This window comes from Macrobrachium nipponense, chromosome 15 (assembly GCF_015104395.2).
Source record: "Macrobrachium nipponense isolate FS-2020 chromosome 15, ASM1510439v2, whole genome shotgun sequence".
In the NCBI taxonomy this organism is placed as follows: Eukaryota; Metazoa; Arthropoda; class Malacostraca; order Decapoda; family Palaemonidae; genus Macrobrachium; species Macrobrachium nipponense.
In genome coordinates this window covers 3,054,702-3,073,082 of record NC_087208.1, presented here as the reverse complement: position 1 = coordinate 3,073,082, position 18,381 = coordinate 3,054,702, and the positions used below count along the sequence as shown (strand labels likewise).

The 18,381-nt window shown below is 38.5% G+C and overlaps 1 protein-coding gene across 1 annotated transcript in view; it reads left to right on the top strand.

Annotated features, from left to right (window-relative positions):
• The window catches only part of LOC135226936 (uncharacterized), a 430,036-nt gene that overhangs the window by 197,791 nt on the left and 213,864 nt on the right, over window positions 1-18,381 (top strand). Inside the window, exons 15-18 of the mRNA XM_064266617.1 lie at window positions 10,308-13,268; window positions 13,580-13,751; window positions 14,019-14,199; window positions 14,992-18,286. Coding sequence (XP_064122687.1) covers window positions 10,308-13,268; window positions 13,580-13,751; window positions 14,019-14,199; window positions 14,992-18,286 — 6,609 coding nt within the window. The remainder of the gene's footprint in view (window positions 1-10,307; window positions 13,269-13,579; window positions 13,752-14,018; window positions 14,200-14,991; window positions 18,287-18,381) is intronic.

The following is an 18,381-nucleotide window of genomic DNA, read 5'->3' as shown; positions in this document are numbered from 1 at the left end:
CTCTCTAGAAGAAGATCCCAGAGCCACGGCGATCGATGCTTTCCTCATGGACTGGTCAGGCATAGACGCCTACGCCTTTCCCCCATTCAAATTGCTGGGGGAAGTACTAAGAAAGTTTGTGGCATCGGAGGGAACAAGATTAATTCTAATTGCTCCCTTTTGGCCTTCCCGAAACTGGTTCACAGAGGTACTGGAATGGACGGTGGACTTCCACAGATCTCTACCAAAAAGAACAGATCTGCTCAGACAACCCCACTTCGAGAGGTTCCACAAAAACATCCAAAGTCTCTCCCTGACTGCCTTTCGACTATCGAAAGACTGGTCAGAGCGAGAGGCTTTTCAAAGAAAGGGGCAACTGCAATTGCTAGAGCCCGCAGAGCCTCTACCTTGCAGGTCTATCAATCGAAGTGGGAAGTTTTCCGTAGATGGTGTAGGTCGAAGAAGCTGTCCTCTTCCAATACCTCTGTGACCGAAATCGCGGATTTTCTCCCCTTCTTAAGAGAAGAGTCGAAATTGGTTGTATCTACTATCAAGGGATATAAGAGCATGCTCTCAGCTGTTTTTAGAAACAGGGGACTGAATTTGAAAAATAATAAGGATCTTCATGATCTCATCAGGTCTTTCGAGACGTCTAAATTGAGATCTTCTATTCCCCCGAGTTGGAACCTTGACGTAGTCCTAAAATTCTTGATTTCGGACAGGTTCGAACCTCCAGATAAAATCTCATTCAGAGATCTTACTAGTAAATGCATATTCCTGTTGGCCCTCGCAACTGCTAAGAGGATCAGTGAATTACATGCTTTGGACTCTCGAGTGGGATTTAAAAAAGACTCGGCTGTTATTTCTTTCCAGGATCTATTCCTAGCAAAGAATGAAAACCCTTCTAAACCTTGGCCTAGAAGTTTTGAAGTCAAGGGACTCTCTTCTCTAGTAGGTAGAGAGTTGGATCGGTCCCTTTGCCCAGTCAGGACCTTGAAGTTCTATTTAAAAAAGAAGACACAGCTTCAGGGATGTCGACAAAGTTTTTGGTGTTCGGTAAGAAATCCCAAAAGACTTATGTCAAAGAACGCACTGGCGTTCTTTGTCAGAAATGTGATTACCGAAGCTCACAGGGATTGCCAAGAGAACTCTTTAAAGCTGCTGAGAGTAAAAGCTCACGAAGTCTGGGCTGTGGCAACTTCCCTTTCTTTCACTAAGAATATGTCTATGAGAAACATTTTAGCAGCAACTTATTGGAGGTCAATTCAGTATTTGCATCCCACTATTTAAAAGATGTTAGAGTAACATACGAAAAATGTTTTTCTCTTGGACCTTATGTATCAGCGGATACTATGCTGGGAAATGGAGCAGATGCTGATCCTTAATTTTGTTTTTGTGTTTTTTAATGATTATTTGTAATATTGTTGTTGAGTTGTGGGTTGCTTGAAAGGATGTTCGGGGATGACTCCTTTCAATCGTAGTACTAACCCCAATTAGGATCAGGTGATCGGGATTAGTGTCTTGCTCTATGATCATGCCAATAGGCAAGGTGTTTTGTCATGTAAGTGGATAGGACCCCATTGACAAAGATCCTAAGGTTCTGTCGCGTAAGTGGATAAGACCCCTGTAACAGACCATCAAGAACTCTTAGCATGAGGTCACTACCTCGCTGAGGCTCTTGAAGCGATACAGGCTCCTAGGCAGTAGCCATGAAGTCTTTCGCTAACACAGGTAGGAATCAAGGTTTTTTATTTTTATTACCTACAACATATGTTGTTTCCTGTCTATTCAGTAAATTAGCTGTCTCTTACCCTCCGCCAAAGGTGCCAATCAGCTAAGTATATATCTGACAGGTAAGTTGAATGCATAAAAATGTTATTGTCATGATACAATAAAGTTTTATGCATACTTACCTGGCAGATATATACGGTTAATGGCCCACCCTACCTCCCCTCAGGAGACAGGTGGAAGAGAAAATCTGTCTTAGAAAACGGGAATGATTCCTATTCCCGCCACCAGCGGCGGGGCGGTAGATCACCTGACCTACCTCCGGGGACGACGGAGTCTATAGCTAAGTATATATCTGCCAGGTAAGTATGCATAAAACTTTATTGTATCATGACAATAACATATTTCTTCTGTTATCGTAAATTTTGATAATTATTGTCAAAGAAATTGTGAGAAATGGCATCTGTAGAGATTCCGTGGGTCGCAGAGCAGAGGGGAGTTCAACCATGATCAGTAGGAGCACAGACTTCAAGTAGACTACACTTTCGAGTTTCACCTCTGACATTCGCTTACTTTTTACATATGCTTATCTATGTTTCGGCAAGAATTTCATCATGCCAATGAGGAAAAAATAAGGAAAACATCTCGCTAACATAAAGATGAAGAAAATTCGCTCTAATATGATTACAGAACATCATAATATATGCGATAGTAGCGTAGTTAGTGAAGAGAGAGAGGGAGGGTTGCATAGTAAGTAAACGCGCCCTTCTTGCCTGAAGCACACGTCACACTGTCCCCCAGGCTACGATCTTTGAGCAAAGGGATCTTAATTTATGATAAATATCATAGTTTTGGTTTATTAATACCCAAAAAGGAATATGAAATTCATAATAATCATGATTTATTAACATTGTCTTTGTAAAAAGAGAGTACAACTTCGAATTTCACCTCTTGATATTCTCTTGCATTTACGTTTGTTTATTTTTGTTTCGGCAAGAATTTCTTCATGCCAAAACGGAAAATACTAGGAAAACATCTAGGTAACATACAGAAGAAGAAAATTCGCTGTAATAAGCCGAGTTAGTGAAGGAGAGAGAGAGAGTTGAGTACATACAGAAGAAGAAAATTCGCTGTAATAAGCAGAGTTAGTGAAGGAGAGAGAGTTGCGTAAGAAGGAGTGCCCCGTCTTGCCTGACGCAGTGCCCCAAGCTACGATATATGAGCAAAGGGATCATCATTTATGATTAAATTATGATAAATAAAATAGTTTTGGTTTATTAATACACAAAAAAGAAATATACACTCATAATAATCATTATTTATTAACATTGTCGTTATAAAAATACAAAGAAAAACTTTGAACGCCTGTATCTCAAAACTATAGTTATTGACCTTCAAAATCTATCTTCTCACTTAGTTTTAAAGCTATAACATTGGAATTTGGTATATAACTCAGAAATACGTTATAGAACAATCAAATGAAGCCCTTTTTCCAATTTTTGTTTCTTCTTTTTTTTTTATAAATTTTTTTTCCTAATTTATAGGGTTTATTTTTTTACCATAATGAAAAATTCATATCTAGCAAAGAAATGACTTTTAGAAAAAAAACACTTCATTTGATTGGAGGTCTACATCAGGTCTATATATATGGTAGTAATCCCAGGTCTTAATATTAAATATCAGAGGGAGGAGATATAATTTGAAAAATGGTTATTTTCGGGATAAATCGCCCTGGTGTCACAAAACTGAAGGTCAGAGGTGAACACCATATGCGGTTTGGAGATGTCCCAAGTCACCTTATTAAGTGGTATGAATATCAAAGTCCTGTCCTTAAAGAATGCCATTAGCCGGCCGGCCCCCCTTGAAGAAATAAAGATAACCGTTAGCGGTAGATAATTTTAAATTGATCAAATTTTACCTTCACTGTCTAGAACTGAAAGTGTGCTTCTCTAAAACATTGACATATAGCTAAGAGTTGTTTTTGTCTAAATAAAAAGCACTGTTTGTTCATGGAAAGGAATTTCAGAACAGACAGAAGTTCTTAAAAAGAGGTTGAGAAGACTTCTAACAATAGATCGGTCAGAAGGGGGAAAGATGGGAGGAATAGTACATATGTCATCTTCACGCACCTATTTTTTTTACCAACCATTTATTTCCTTTCTTTAAGGGTAATGTCTATCAAGCTAACTTGTAAATGAAATTACAGTTACTTTAATTTCATTTAAAAGGTAGCTCAATACTTGGGGAGCATAATTAAGGTCATATTTAGGGTTCTAACTCTAGAAATATGCATTTAGTATTAGCATTTTTAGAGACCATGCCAAACTTGTGCAAAAATTTGACTTGCGCGAGGTGTCTGGAACCTAACCTCGCTTAAGATTGAGGTATTACTGTATAAGCGAGCCACCAATAATATGTTTTTTTTTTAAAGTAATTCTCAAGTGTTACAACATTCCATTTATGAAAGGATAAATGGTCTATGTTAAACCTTTTTTTATATTCTTTGCAATTTATGAATTGTTTTGCAACCTTTTTTCATTCTTTGCAATTTATGAATTGTCTTGTGGCCTTAAACTACTAGTGAGCCATTGATGTAGTTTTGCTTAAAAGTAATTCTCCGATGTTAACCTTAAACACCGAAGTGGTATTTTAAAAATCGTCTCCCGTATGCCGGCCGCGTTTGCGAGTGAGCACCGAAGCGAATTTTTTTTTTTTTTTTTTTCCAAAAAATCACAGCCCGCTTAGTTTTCAAGATTAAGAGTTCATTTTTGACTCCTTTTTTTGTCATTACCTGAAGTTTAGTATGCAACCATCAGAAATGAAAAAAAGATCATTATCATATATAAATATTGGGATATATGACAGTGCGAAAAGAAAATTTCATATATAATTGTATACAAATCGCGCTGTGAGCAAAACGGTTAAAGCTAACGAGTTAATTTTTTTCGTTGTATTGTACACTAAATTGCAATCATTTTGGTATATAAAACATTGTAAAATGATCATGGCAACATAAAGAAAATATCACAAAATGATGCCTGAATTCGTAACACAAGGACATAAAAAGATGTTTTAAAAAATTCACCATAAATCGAAATATTGTGCAAGAGACTTCCCATTTGTTGCAAAATGAAGGTAATTGATTGAATATTACTAGACTGTAAGTTTTGTAGCTTACAATTGCATTTTTCGACCATTTCGGTCGAGTTAAAGTTGACTGAAGGACAAATTTTTTCTATTTATCGTTATTTATATGAAAATATTTCCAAACTGATAAAAGCTACAACCATGTGTTGTTTTTTGTATTCTACATGAAATTGTGCACATTTTCATATATAAAACTTTATGTAACGGGTAATTTAAAATGGTGCAAACATTAAGACAATCGGACGAAAAAAATTCATGATTTTTTCGGAAGAGTTACCGCGCGGACGTAAGGAAAAAGTTTATTTCATAAATTCACCATAAATCGAAATATTGTGCTAGAGACTTCCAATTTGTTGCAAAATGAAGTTAAATGATTGACTATTACTAGAATATAAGAGTTTTAGCTTACAATTGTGTTTTTTGACCATTTCGGTAGAGCCAAAGTTGACCGAAGGTTGAAATTTTGGCACTTCTCGTTATTTATATGAAAATATTTCAAAACTGATAAAAGCTACAACCATGAGTTGTTTTTTGTTGTATTTAACATGAAATTGCTCACATTTTCATATATAATACTCCATGTAACGGCTAATATGAAATAGTGCAAAAATTACGACAAAGTGACGAAATAATTTCTGAGATGTGTCGCTGATGCTTTTTAGTGCGAAGAGAAAGAAATTCGCGCTTGTGCGCATGGGTAACGATTGTAAACAAAAACGCCTTGATCCGTGAGCTCCCAGCATCCCCCCAGGCGCATGATTCAAAAGTTTTTCCCTAGTAGGCCTATAACTATTTTTCCGCGAATTTTTAAAAAAACTTTTTTATATAGACGTATATACGTCCAATCGGCACCCAGCAGACCATTTATATCGACGTTTAATACGTCCAATCAGCGTTAAAGGGTTAAGGCATTCAATAATAAAGTAATTTTTGTTTGTTACTCTTTCTATATGAGTTAACTTTGGCAATTCATGAATTGATTTTTGACCATAGCTTACTGGGGAGATGTTAATAGTAATGTTTTTACCGTAAAGTATTTTCTGATGTTACAACATTCTATTATTGTTTTTGCTTTGGACGATAACTTAGGCAATTTATAATTTGTTTATAGGCCTTAGACTTCATGCAAGCCACCAGTAATTGCAGTATTTGGTCATTTCATTAGGCCTGTAATTTTTATAATGATGATTTATTTACCAGATATATTCTTCCTGTAAGCCTCCGTTAGAAGATTTTTTGACATTACCGTCACATTTTCCTTTGCAGAAGAACTGAAAAGTGTTAAGGCAGAAAGTAGTAAGGAAAGAATTAGGTGTGTTGACTGCTGTGAGTAGGCGTTCTCGTTAATTAGAGTTTCAGCTCATGCTGCAAAGCTACTTGCTTGCTGGCTTCGATCTCGGGCACCAGCAGTGCCTGCACCCTATCTCATGTGCTCGGCACCAGAGGTGACCACCCTGGTGTCAATTCTCTCCTTCTACTACCCTCTTGCCACTTGCTCCCATGCTTCTTTACCATATCTTTGCCAGTCATGTGTCTTGGTTAACAGATGTTAACGTAATATTGAAGTGTAGTGCAGTGGAGGTGGCTACTTGTCCTTGATACTCCTAGACAAAGGAGGTTGGGGTTACACGGGTAGTCACCCTCTCAGTTGAGCCCATTGCCGGTCCCAGGTATCATCAGACAGTCATTGGAAACACATCTTGCTGGATGTATAGGGAGGATGGAGCTATCTGGCCCTATCGGATCTCCTAAACCCTGTCCCTGTCAAACTCCCCTAATCAGTCCATGGGTGCCCAGGGGGTCTTGCCTCCAGATAGTTACCTGTCAGTTGAGCTTGCTTCCACAGATCTCAACAGACAACCATTGGAAATGTGTCCATAGGGATGTGTGTTCTTTGTCCTCATAAGTATTTATCTCAGTGTGAACAAGAGGTGCCTATGGCATTTTCAGGATCCCAGGGCCCAGTAGATCTGAGCTCCCAGTGGATCCAAGCGCTAGCGATATCTCTGTGCCCAGTGAGATCCAAGCCCCCCAATGGGATCCAGTGGATCCGAGCTTCCAGTAGGACCTGGGCATTCATGGGGATCCTGGTATACAGTGGGATCTGGTGGATCCAAGCATCCCTAGGAATCAGAGGAATCCATGTATCCAGCGGGATCCGAGGGATCCAAATGTCAAGTGGGATCTCCGGGATCCATGCATCCCGTGAGATCCGAGGGATCCAAAGTCTAGCGGTATCTCCTGGTGAGAGTTGAGATCCTAGTGTCTAGTGTTTACCAGTCCAGTTTTTACCAGGTTCAATTAAAGTGCTTCCAGCTGTCTGCTTGACATGAGCTTTCAGGCTTCCGGTGCCAACCTGCTGTGTCCGGCACCATTTCCTTATTGGTTCAGTGACTGAATTTTATGAACACACTGTTGTCTTGTCTTTTGCGCCAGTTCTCATTGAAGAATAACCAAGCCTGCCTCTGGACAGACTTCTGATTATTTCCTAGCCATCCAAGCACCTGTTAAGGTTGGAATTTGAATTTTGTTTAAATGGAGCCTTCTTGTCAAAATTTTGGCAAGCCTAGTTCTCTCTCTTTGACAGTAGATGGTCAAGAGGGAGATGATCCAGACAATTCTTTTACCAATTCTCCAGGACAATTGGATAAGACCTTGAATATGCAGGGAGTTTTCTTCCAGATCCTCATCCAAAAACTCACAGGTTTTGTAGTTCTGTCTTTGGGGACAGGGCTCCCCAATCTGGAGTCTGAGGTTTGGCCTCTCTGTAACACATCAGGCCCTCTCCTGCATTTGTCTTCTCGTTTGTCTGAGGATAACTTTAAAGTTTTTACATGTCAACTGACTACTTCTGCTGAGCTTAATTCTAGTCTTCTTTTCAGCTCCTCAGATCTAAGTCAAGGAGTCCACTTGAGGAACCAGTAACATGTCCAGGACACAGTTCCCAAGAAGAGCAGAATCTTCACTATATTTTGGAGAGCTTTTAAAAGGCTTTCTCTTAGGACTAGTGCTACTTAACTTACCTCACATCTGGACTATAGTACAGGCTGCCCCTGGTTACCGTTTGTGTCGGGTACCAGCATTTAAAGACTGATGGTTTCTATTTGTGTAGGAACAAATGATAAATTTTAAAAGTAATCTTTATTTTTCTAATATATAAACTTGGGGTCTTTATGTAAACTGCACGTCTCTAGCCACCCCTCATTCTATTAACTGGGGTGTAAGGCAAGTGGTTACGCGACTCAGTGAAAGGAGGTGGTGAGGGTACCCATTGCTTTTTCCACTGGTAGTGCACCTACTAAACAACCTTGTTTTGTAGAATAGCCTGCTCCAGCATGCATTTAAGGTAATTCCTGTGTAAAGACGTCAGATTTGTATGTTAGCTAAAATACAAATTACCTTTAAAGGGTCATTTCTCTTTCTATGCTGCAGCTTACTGGGTGAGTCCTTCAGGTTCACCTAACCTGTGCCTCCAGCTTTGAAGGTTACTGGTTTGGAGGTCCATTTTTTTCTATTTGAATTTTGCAGTTTTTGAAGGGTATTCAGTCATCTTCCATTAAACCTCCCAGTAGCTCTGGGACTTCTCATTGTGCCAAGGTCACTGTTCCTGTAGTTGTCCTGCAGTTGCTAACTATTCCTGTTCCTGTGGCTATGGTCATTCTCAATCCCCAAGGTTTAGGACCAGTTGTAGGCTTTGTCATTTGGATGGGAGTGAAAGGAATTTGTCCTGTTGTTAGAGAATTTCCAGTACCTCATCTTTTGGTCACGATTTATTGCATCCTGCAGCCTAAGACTAATTTCTGGGCTGGAATGTAATCTTACAGATCACATTCATCTCCTTTTACCCTGGGACATTGCCCATAGGTCTTTCGACTTCTTTTCCAGAAATCATATGGTGAATGCTCGCTCAACAAATCATGTTCACCCAGGTCTAGAGGGACAGGTTGCATCTCACCTAAGATGTGTGGCTGCAAGGAGGTGTGCGTGAGATGGGCTTCCTCTCTTTCTCCTTGTCTTCCTTCCTCTTCCAATGGGCAGAAGAACTGTGAACAATCAGTCACTTGCTGGACTGGTCCTGCATGCAGGTGATTTGGGTGACTGGATATTCTATCTATAATCTAGCTCTATTAGGATTGGTAGATGCAAATCAAGACCTTTGGTTTGTATTTTAGGAAAAAATACACATTATTTTTTTCTTAAATGTCAAGCCAATATCTTGATGACTTTGTCATCCTGTGACATTCCACTTCAAGGTTTTGATGTGTGCTGACTACCCTGGATTGGCACCTAGCTGTTTCAGTGCCTTCCATAGCTCGTTGACCTCCAGCCAAAGTTGTTTAGTCTGTGTGATGAATGGGTTTGATATGAACAGAATTAGCTCTGATTAAAGGATTTATGATGAAACTAACATTTTCGAATAAAGTGTCACCCTCCATCTCCTCTCTTCCTGTGCCACATCCATTTTGTGTGGAATCAAGAGGAGGATAGTTTATACCTGCCTATGATTCAAAGGCTTGAAAACTGTCACATTTAAAATAAGAATGTTCTTGTCTGGGGATATTTAAGAGAGTGAATTAGGGTTCTATGTAATTGATGGTGTGTACTATAGTTACTATATTCCTGTAAATTAATATTTGTCTTTGCTGGAATTTGTTATGCTGATTAGATGTTAGGCATTACAGGCAGTCCCCAGTTGTCAGTGATTTGATTTTATGGGGCTTGTCTAGCAACGAAAAACAGCAATTTTTAGCGCAGATAAGCTCCGATTTCCACTTACTGGTGCCAATAACTGAAAATCAGCAATTTTCGGTTGTCATGCTGTCAAAACGGAATCCCCGCCAATAACCAGGGACTGCCATTATTGAATAGTGAATCTGAAATTGAATACTTTCATTTTAACTGATTTGGTTTAGTTCTTGTGTTTTGTTTAGTTCTTGTATTTGTTTGTAGAATACAGTACATCATCATAATACATTAAGCAAAATCTATTCATTTTTCATCTGGGAAAAAGATTTTAATGCACAGCGTTATAGCTGAGTGATCTGGTTAGATTGGTGTATGCTTTAGATTTCTAGTATGTACTTGGAATGAATCTTTCTTACTGCTAAAATTAGCTTACATCTCGCTTAACGGCGCAGAGATATAAGCTAACTTTAACAGGAGGTAAGATTAATTCCAAATAATAGGAAATCTGAAGCATAAAACAATCTAACCAGATCACTCAGATATAATACTGAGCAATAAAATCATTTTCCCAGCTGAAAAATTATGAAAAATGAATAGATTTTGCTTAATGTGTTATGAAAATGTATATACGTACATATTTTTTGATAGGCAACATGTCCACAGAAATTGACTATGTTCAAGTTATCTAGTCACTTATGTATTTATTTATTTATTTATTATTTACTGAAGGTAGCTTAACTTTTGGAAATGACTTTCTTTTTCCTCAGCTTCGAGAGTCCTGTACGTCGAGACCCTTCAGATTCAGCATCTGACCATACAATGGCCATTTTATCATCTCCAGGGGATTTGGTGCAAAACACACCTGCATATGATCAGAGTGACATGAGTGGAATTGAGCACAGAACTGATAAAATAATCCCAATAGAGAGGATTGATAAGAAAAGAACAAGTTACTTGAAGGGAAGTTTAGGCCTCACTGAAGACCCAGTTGAGCCAGTTGAGGAGATTGATTTTGAACAACTTCCTGAAGTCGGTGGCTCCCGTAAATGTAAAGTGCAAGATCCCTTGAGTGAAGTAACAATGGAAGATGAGGAAGTTGAAGGAGTGCATGAAATGTCATCTGAGAGGGTCAGAACAGATAGTGGAACATCATCAGGAAGTGTGAATATCTGTCAGATTGACAAGGTGTTTTCACTTTCAGATAATCCCTCTCCTTCTTTCCTACAGAGTGATGCATCTTGTGGTGAGGAAGGTGAAATGTCATCAGTAGAGTCACGAAACAGTAATGAAAAAGTGAACATCACTGCAGGAGCAGAAGGCAAACAGTTACTAAAGAATAAAAGTGATGCATTAATTGTTTCAGCCAGTAGCAGTGATCATGACAAAGCTGATTCTCTGTCAGAAGATGAAGATTCTGAAGTTATTTTGACTATGCATAGTGATGAATGTGACAGTGACCTTGAAATATCCAGCAGAGATGTTAACCAGAATATTGACAGTGTGAAAGGTAATGACAAGGAAAGTAAGATCCCAGAGGAGCCTACTGAATCCATAGAACCTGAAGTTGATATTTGCCATTCATCCACTGAAGCAGATTTTGATGATTTGGAAGATGATTTATTTGGGAATGAAAATCCTGAAGCGTCTAATTCATTTGAGTTGGATGACTCATCAGTATCCTTTGATCCTGCAGAGACAGATGAATGTCTTGGCAGGAATTCAGACAGCATTACATTGCCATTAGAAAAGAATGTGGTCAATAGACCAAATATTGATGCTTCTCAGCAAGATACAGAAGCTCAATTGAATTTATCAAGTGTTAGCTGCCTTTCAGAGAAGGAAAGCCCCTCTAATCTTATATCTAAAATTAATTCAGAGAATTGTAGTGGAAGTGTCTTTGTTCCATTTCAGGATGAGTGTGATGCTAAGAAAAGTGACAAAAAGACTGTTCTACGTGCAAAGGAAGAACAGAATTGGCGAGACGAATCCGGTAAGGTTAGAGCATCCAAATTTACAGGCTTATCAGTAGACCATGATAAGCGCAAGGATAATTTATCATCAGAAAACAGTCCAAGATTACAAACTCAAAGCAACAGCTCTGCTATAGATGAATCTTGTAATAATGCCCTGTCCACTGAGTCATCAACTACTGTAAATCAGACTACCTGTGAGGAATCTGCTCTAGAAAATATGTCATTTGAAAACAAGAATTCACAAAATAGCTCAAAATCTTATGAAGAAAATTCCCAAAATACCTTAGATAACTCTGAATCCAAAGACACTGGAAGTGCAACAATAGAGGGAACAAGTGATAGTTTATCATTAATAAAACATACACAGTCACATAAAGTGTTCATTGTCTCAACTGAAAAGGAATCTAATGTAAAAGTAACAAAACAGGAGAGTAGTGTTATATCCAAAAACATACCATCAAATAATCCTGGAGCATGTGCAGAGAGGGATAATCATAACACCAGATTGACCTGTAAAGAAACTGAACAAATATCAGAGAACACTGTTGATTTAGCTATAAACCAGTCCTCTAAAGATACGTCTGAGTGTTCTGAAAACACTAGTAAACCATGTTTGAAGGAAACCTCAAATTCATCTGAGAACACTGATCAATTTTTGTGCAAGGAAACTCCATGCTCATTTGAAGGCAGTAATTTGTCTGAAAATATGACACCTAAAGTCATTCCAGAAGTATCAGAATGCATTAATAACTCGACAAAAAAATTGTTTCCTATTAAGGCTATGGAATCATGTGCTCACATGCCTACACCAAAAAATATCTTCGGGAAAGGAAATTCCAGAGGGTCTTTGAAACTACCTTTGGATGCCGAAGGAACTACCAGTACAGCAGAAGACACACACAAGGTAAAGAAACTCAAGTTAGTTACCAGAAAGTCATCAGACTCTTTAGAATTTCATGAAGAAAAAGGAGATGGTACTACAGAAGGCAGTAAAAAAGAACAAGAGGAGAATAATGACAGTCAGGTTAATTCTGATCTTTCAAAAATGTACCAAAGAGTTACGATTGAGGATGGTCCAAAAGAATCTGTTCAGCCAACTGGAACACCTACTGAAGGGTTTTCACTTAATGAAAAAGAGAACAAAACAAGCCAAGAAAAACTTTGCCCACAGCCAGCTTCCCAAAGTTCAAATAAGAAATGTGAAGTAGAATATTCTATAACTTCAAGTGCTACTAAGGATACTGATGTTGGAGACAAATTAAAGAAAGTAAATGAAGTACAAGTAGAAAGGAAAGTGACCTTGCCTGAGGAAAACTCAGCGTCTGGTAATCTCAAACAACAGCACAGCTGTTCAACCTCACAAGAGCCATGTAGTAATGCAAGAAAAGATGCAGTTGCAGATTCATTCATGAGTTCATTGCAAGGTACAAAGGAAGCAAATGAAGAGGCTGTCAAACCCAGTGAGAAAAACAAAAATGTTGAAATGAAAGAAAAGAAAATTCTTGAGTCTGAGGATAAAGTGACAAAATTAAATCTTCAAGATATCACAATTGAAGCTAATAAAGGTGAAGATACAGTTAGAACTAAAGATACATCAAGCAGGAGTCATATTTATGGAGGACAAGAAAACATAGAAGAGAGAAACATTGGACAACTTATTTTCAAGTTAAGAAGACCAGAATCTGAAAAACCAGTATTTGAGAAGAAAGCAGAATCTGAACAGCTAGTGCTTGAGAAGGAAGCAGAATCTGAAAACGAAGTGCTTGGAGAAGGCGAATCTAAAGACCATCTTGATAAGGGAGCAAATCTGAAAAGCCAGTACTTGAAGTGGAAATCCAGAATCTGAAAGAACCATTACTTGAGAAGAAAACAGCAAGAATCTAACAAGCCATTGCTTGAGAAGGAAGCAGGAATCTGAAAAGCGAAGGCTTGCTTAGAAGGAAGCGAAATCTGAAAGACCAGTTACTTGAGCAAGGAAGGGCAAAGAATCTGAAAATCGAGTGCTTGGAAGGAAGCAAGAATCTGAAAGAAACCAGTACTTGGAAAGGCAGCCAGAAATCTGAAAAGCGAGTGCTTGAGAAGGAAGCAGAATCTGAAAGACCAGTACTTGAGAAGAAAGCAGAATCTGAACAGCCAGTACTTGAGAAGGAAGCAGAATCTGAAAGACCAGTACTTGAGAAGGAAGCAGAATCTGAAAAGCCAGTACTTGAGAAGGAACGCAGGAATCTGAACAAGCCAGTACGTTGAGAAGGAAGCAGAACTGAAAAGCCAATACTTCAGAAAAGGAAGCCAAAAGAATCTTGAAAAGCCAGGTAACTGGAAGAAGGATTAGCAGAAATTCGAAAGACCAGTACTTGAAAAGGAAGAAAGCCAGGAATCGAACAGCCAGTACTTGAGAAGGAAAGCAGAAATCTGTAAAGACCAGGTATTTGAGAAGGAAGAGAATCTTGAAAAAGCCAAGTAAACTGAGAAGAAGCAAAAGAATCTGAAAAGCCAATACTTCAGAAGGAAGCAGAATCTGAAAAGCCAGTACTTGAGAAGGAAGCAGAATCTGAAAGACCAGTACTTGAGAAGAAAGCAGAATCTGAACAGCCAGTACTTGAGAAGGAAGCAGAATCTGTAAGACCAGTATTTGAGAAGGAAGCAGAATCTGAAAAGCCAGTACTTGAGAAGGAAGCAGAATTCTGTTAAAAGGACCAGTATTTGATTCAAGGAAGGCAAGAATCTGAAAAGCCAAACTACTTTGAAAAGAAGGAATTCCTAATCTTGAAGCCAATACTTGTCCAGGAAGGAAGCAGAATCTGAAAAGATCTTGAGTGGAATAGCAGAATCTGAAAGACCAGGTACGTGATAAGAAAGCGATCTGAACAGCCCAGTACCTTGAGAAGGAAAGCAGAAATCTGTAACGAGCCAGTATTTGAGAAAGGAAGCAGAATCTGAAAAGCCAGTACTTGAGAAGGAAGCAGAATCTGAAAGACCAGTACTTGAGAAGGAAGCAGAATCTGAACAGCCAGTGCTTGAGAAGGAAGCAGAATCTGAAAGCCATACTTGATAAGAATCAGAATCGAAACCAGCCAAAGTAAAACCTTGAGAAGGAACAGAATCAAATGAAAAGCCGTCTTGAGAAGGAGCAGAATCTGAAAAGGCCAGTTACTTAAACCGAAGGAAGCAAATCTGAAAAGCCATACTTGAGAAGTAAGCGAATCTGAAAGACCCAGTACTTGAGAAGAAGCAGAATCTGACAGCCAGTCTTGGAGAAGGAAGGCAGAATCTGAAAGACCAGTACTTGAGAAGGAAGCAGAATCTGAAAAGCCAGTACTTGAGAAGGAAGCAGAATCTGAAAAGCCAGTACTTGAGAAGGAAGCAGAATCTGAAAAGCCAGTACTTGAGAAGGAAGCAGAATCTGAAAAGCCAGTACTTGAGAAGGAAGCAGAATTGAAAAGCCAGTACTTAAAAGAGAAGCAAGAATCTGAGCCAGTACTTGAGAAGGAAGCAGAATCTGAAAAGCCAGTACTTGAGAAGAGAGCAGAATCTGAAAAGCCAGTACTTGAGAAGGAAGCAGAATGTGAAAAACCAATATTTGACAAGGAAGATGAAGGTGAAAAACAAGTTGAACCAAAGAAGAATCTCTGGCAGTTTGCAAGTCAGAATAATGAAAGTGAGAGTAATTTAAGAACTACTCTTAAAAGGCCTGGAACTGAGGAATTATACAATCTGCAGAAAAACAGTGGCATTAATGATGAGAAACACACCCAGTGTTCTGCTAAAAGTGACCCTTCAAGTGAAGGACTTGCTCACTCTAAGAACGAGAGCCAGGTTGCAAGGGAAGAAGATCCCAAAATTTCAATTTCTAGGGAGAAGGAAAGTCAGAGAAATTTAGATACTCAGAAGGTAAACATTGGTGATACCAGAGCTTTAGGTAGCAAATGTGACAAGTTAAGAGATGAAGAAGATAGGGTGTTAAGCAAAATGTGTTTGGAGACCAATCAAGACCAGACTACAGGAGGAGTTAAAACAGTAAATGTTCCTGATGAAAGCATGCAGCTGAAAGAAAGTCAGAGTATTATCCAATCTTGTGATAAAGTGGTAAATGATCCAAAAGCTATACCTTTTGAACTTTGTGGCAGGCGCACTTTGAAGATAAAGAGACTTAGGGGGCTTACAGCCACTGAAAAAGTTAATACTCATTCAGACAAAATTATTGCTCAGCCAAGTCAGCAAAGTCACAAAAGTTTAGATGAAAGCTTCCATAGTAAAGAAAAGAGTTTTAACACTCATAGTCCACAAAGTGAAAAGGGAGATGGTGTTGAAGATCTGAGAACAGCCAACATACAGAACAAAAAACTCCAGTTTGAGGATGATGCAGGTATTCGGAATATAGTTCAAGGTAGTACTGCAATGCAAAAGTCTAATGATGAATTACCAGGGTCACTTAAGCAAGATAATAAGAACATCGTTGATAAGAAACAGCAGGAGAAAGATGTAAGAGAAACTCAAAATGACACCGAAGTCAGCGTTGTCCAAGAATTGGAAATGCATATGGCAGTAGCATCCTCATCTAGAATAGAACCTGAGACTTCAGAACATAGTAAAAATCATGGCAATGGAGAAGGTAAAGATAGCCATGAAAGTTTATGTAATGCAGATAAAGAAAAGTCAGGCAAATCCAGCACATCTGTGCCACAAAAATCAGAGTTGGTGATTCCAAAAAGAGAGTCGGGTGAGAATGATCATTATGAAGAGAATATTCAAGCAGGACAGGGCACTATCTGTCAGAAGGAGTCTAAGAAAAGCAACAGGGAAGTCAAGGAATTGCAAGTTAACCAACAGGAAAGAGCTGGTGTTGGCAAATGTCCAAAATATAAAGGCAGAAACTTGTTAAATGAAAAGGGTTTTAAAGATGTGAAAAAATCAAACACAAAAGAATTTACAGTTACAGATAGGAATTCCTCACAACAAAAAGTTCCAGAAGAATCAGGCTGTGCAAAATCTGTTGAATTAAATCAGAGAGAGTTGTTGGAAGGTGACAAGAACAGTTCAAAGTCTTCTAGCCACGGAAACTCCAATGATTGTGGTAAGAAAACACTTGAAGAATCCAGTCATGTCAGAAAAGAAATGAGGGCGGGTGAAAAGGAGAGGAAATATTCTGAGAACACTACAAGTCTCAAGATAAAAGATTCCACAGAGAATGAAATAAAAGCCAAGAATGTCAAACATGTTTCAGAGAAAAGCAAAACTAATAGAAAAAATTCCTTGAACTCTAACAAGAAGGAATCTAAGGAGAACAAGTTGGGTAAAGAGCATTCTTCAAAACACCAAGTTGATTTGAGGAAAGATCCTGCCTATCCCAGTAAAAAAGGTGAAGATGTATACAAGGGGAAAGTGGAAAACTATAGAAGTGTTGAAAAAGATTCCTCAAAAATAAGCAAAAGTATATCTAAAGAGGGTGAGTTCTGTAAAGAGAAGTCTGGTGATGAAGTTGTCAAAAACATTTCACCAAAGCCAGACAAAAAGGAACCTAACAGGAAGGAATTGTTTAAAAAGAAGCATAAAGAGAGCCAAGGTGATAATGAAGAGGATTTCATGAGTCAATACAAAAGAGTAAATAAAGAGGCAAATAGAGAATTTTCTCAAACTAGAAATAAGACTCCTTCAGAAGGAAAACTGCAAGATTCTCATGTGGACCAACGCAAAGATTCTAGTAGTTTGAATAAAAAAGATTTCTGCCACTCAAGCAAGGAAGATGTAGCAGTAATTTGGAAGAATGATCAGTCACAGTCTAGGAAAGAGAATCCTCAGAAAAGGAGACATTCTATGGAATCTCCAGGTAAAGGTGGAGAGCACTCTGTCGATACCAGTGGGAAAAAATCCTCTAATAACATCAGTAAAGATTCCTCTAAACGATTGAAGATAGACCATCACAAAGATAAATTAGTAAAAGAAGTGTTACCATCACCTGTTAGAATAGATGACATTCTAAGGAGTAGTGGAAATTCTCCAAAAAATAAGAGTTCTGTTGGCCTGTGTAATAGTCCTTTGGAATCAGAGGCAAAAGGGAAGGACCAAGAAAATGATAAGGACCATGAAATGGCAAAAGACTCCCTTAAGACCGGGGAAGAATGTTTGTTGGAGACTAGAAATCAGCTCCAAGAAGAAGGAACAAAAAGCAGAAATGGGAAAGATAAAAGTGCAAATGAACTTGTGGATTCAAGAAAAGAGGTTTCATCTGAGTTGAATATAAGTTTACCTCCAACTCCATCTCACAGTTCAAGCATAGAGAAAATTAATGCTATAGAAGCAGTCGAAGGAAGCATGCATAACTTGTCCAAGAGGCTGTCAGACACCTCAGTCACTGATTATTCAAAAACTGATGAGAAGCAAGATTCTATCAAATCTTACTTAGATGAACAAATTAATGAAGAGAAAAAGGAGAAAAAACCTGATAATAAATCAAATCAAAGTTTGGCAAAGATCAAGAGGGAACTTCTCAAAGAAGCAGCAACTTCTGAATGTGTTTCCAGTGAACAAACTAAATGCAATTCCAGCACATCAATGAAGAAACCAGATGGAGCAGATATGGATACTTCCAAAATTGATAAAGACAAATGTATAGACAAGACTAAACCACATGAACAGACATATGACAGAGAAAGCCCCTTGCTGCACAAGAGTGACAGTGTACTGTCTAAACCTGATGCTTCAAAACACACTGAAGGGGAATCCTCATCGCAAACAAAGAAAGTGCCTTATGAGCAATTTGATAAAGTCGAATTGTCAGAAATATCAAATAATGAGTCCTCTGTAACCTATAAAGATCCTGAAGAAATTAAACCAACATCTTGTAGGAGGAGTATAGTAAGTCTGGAAG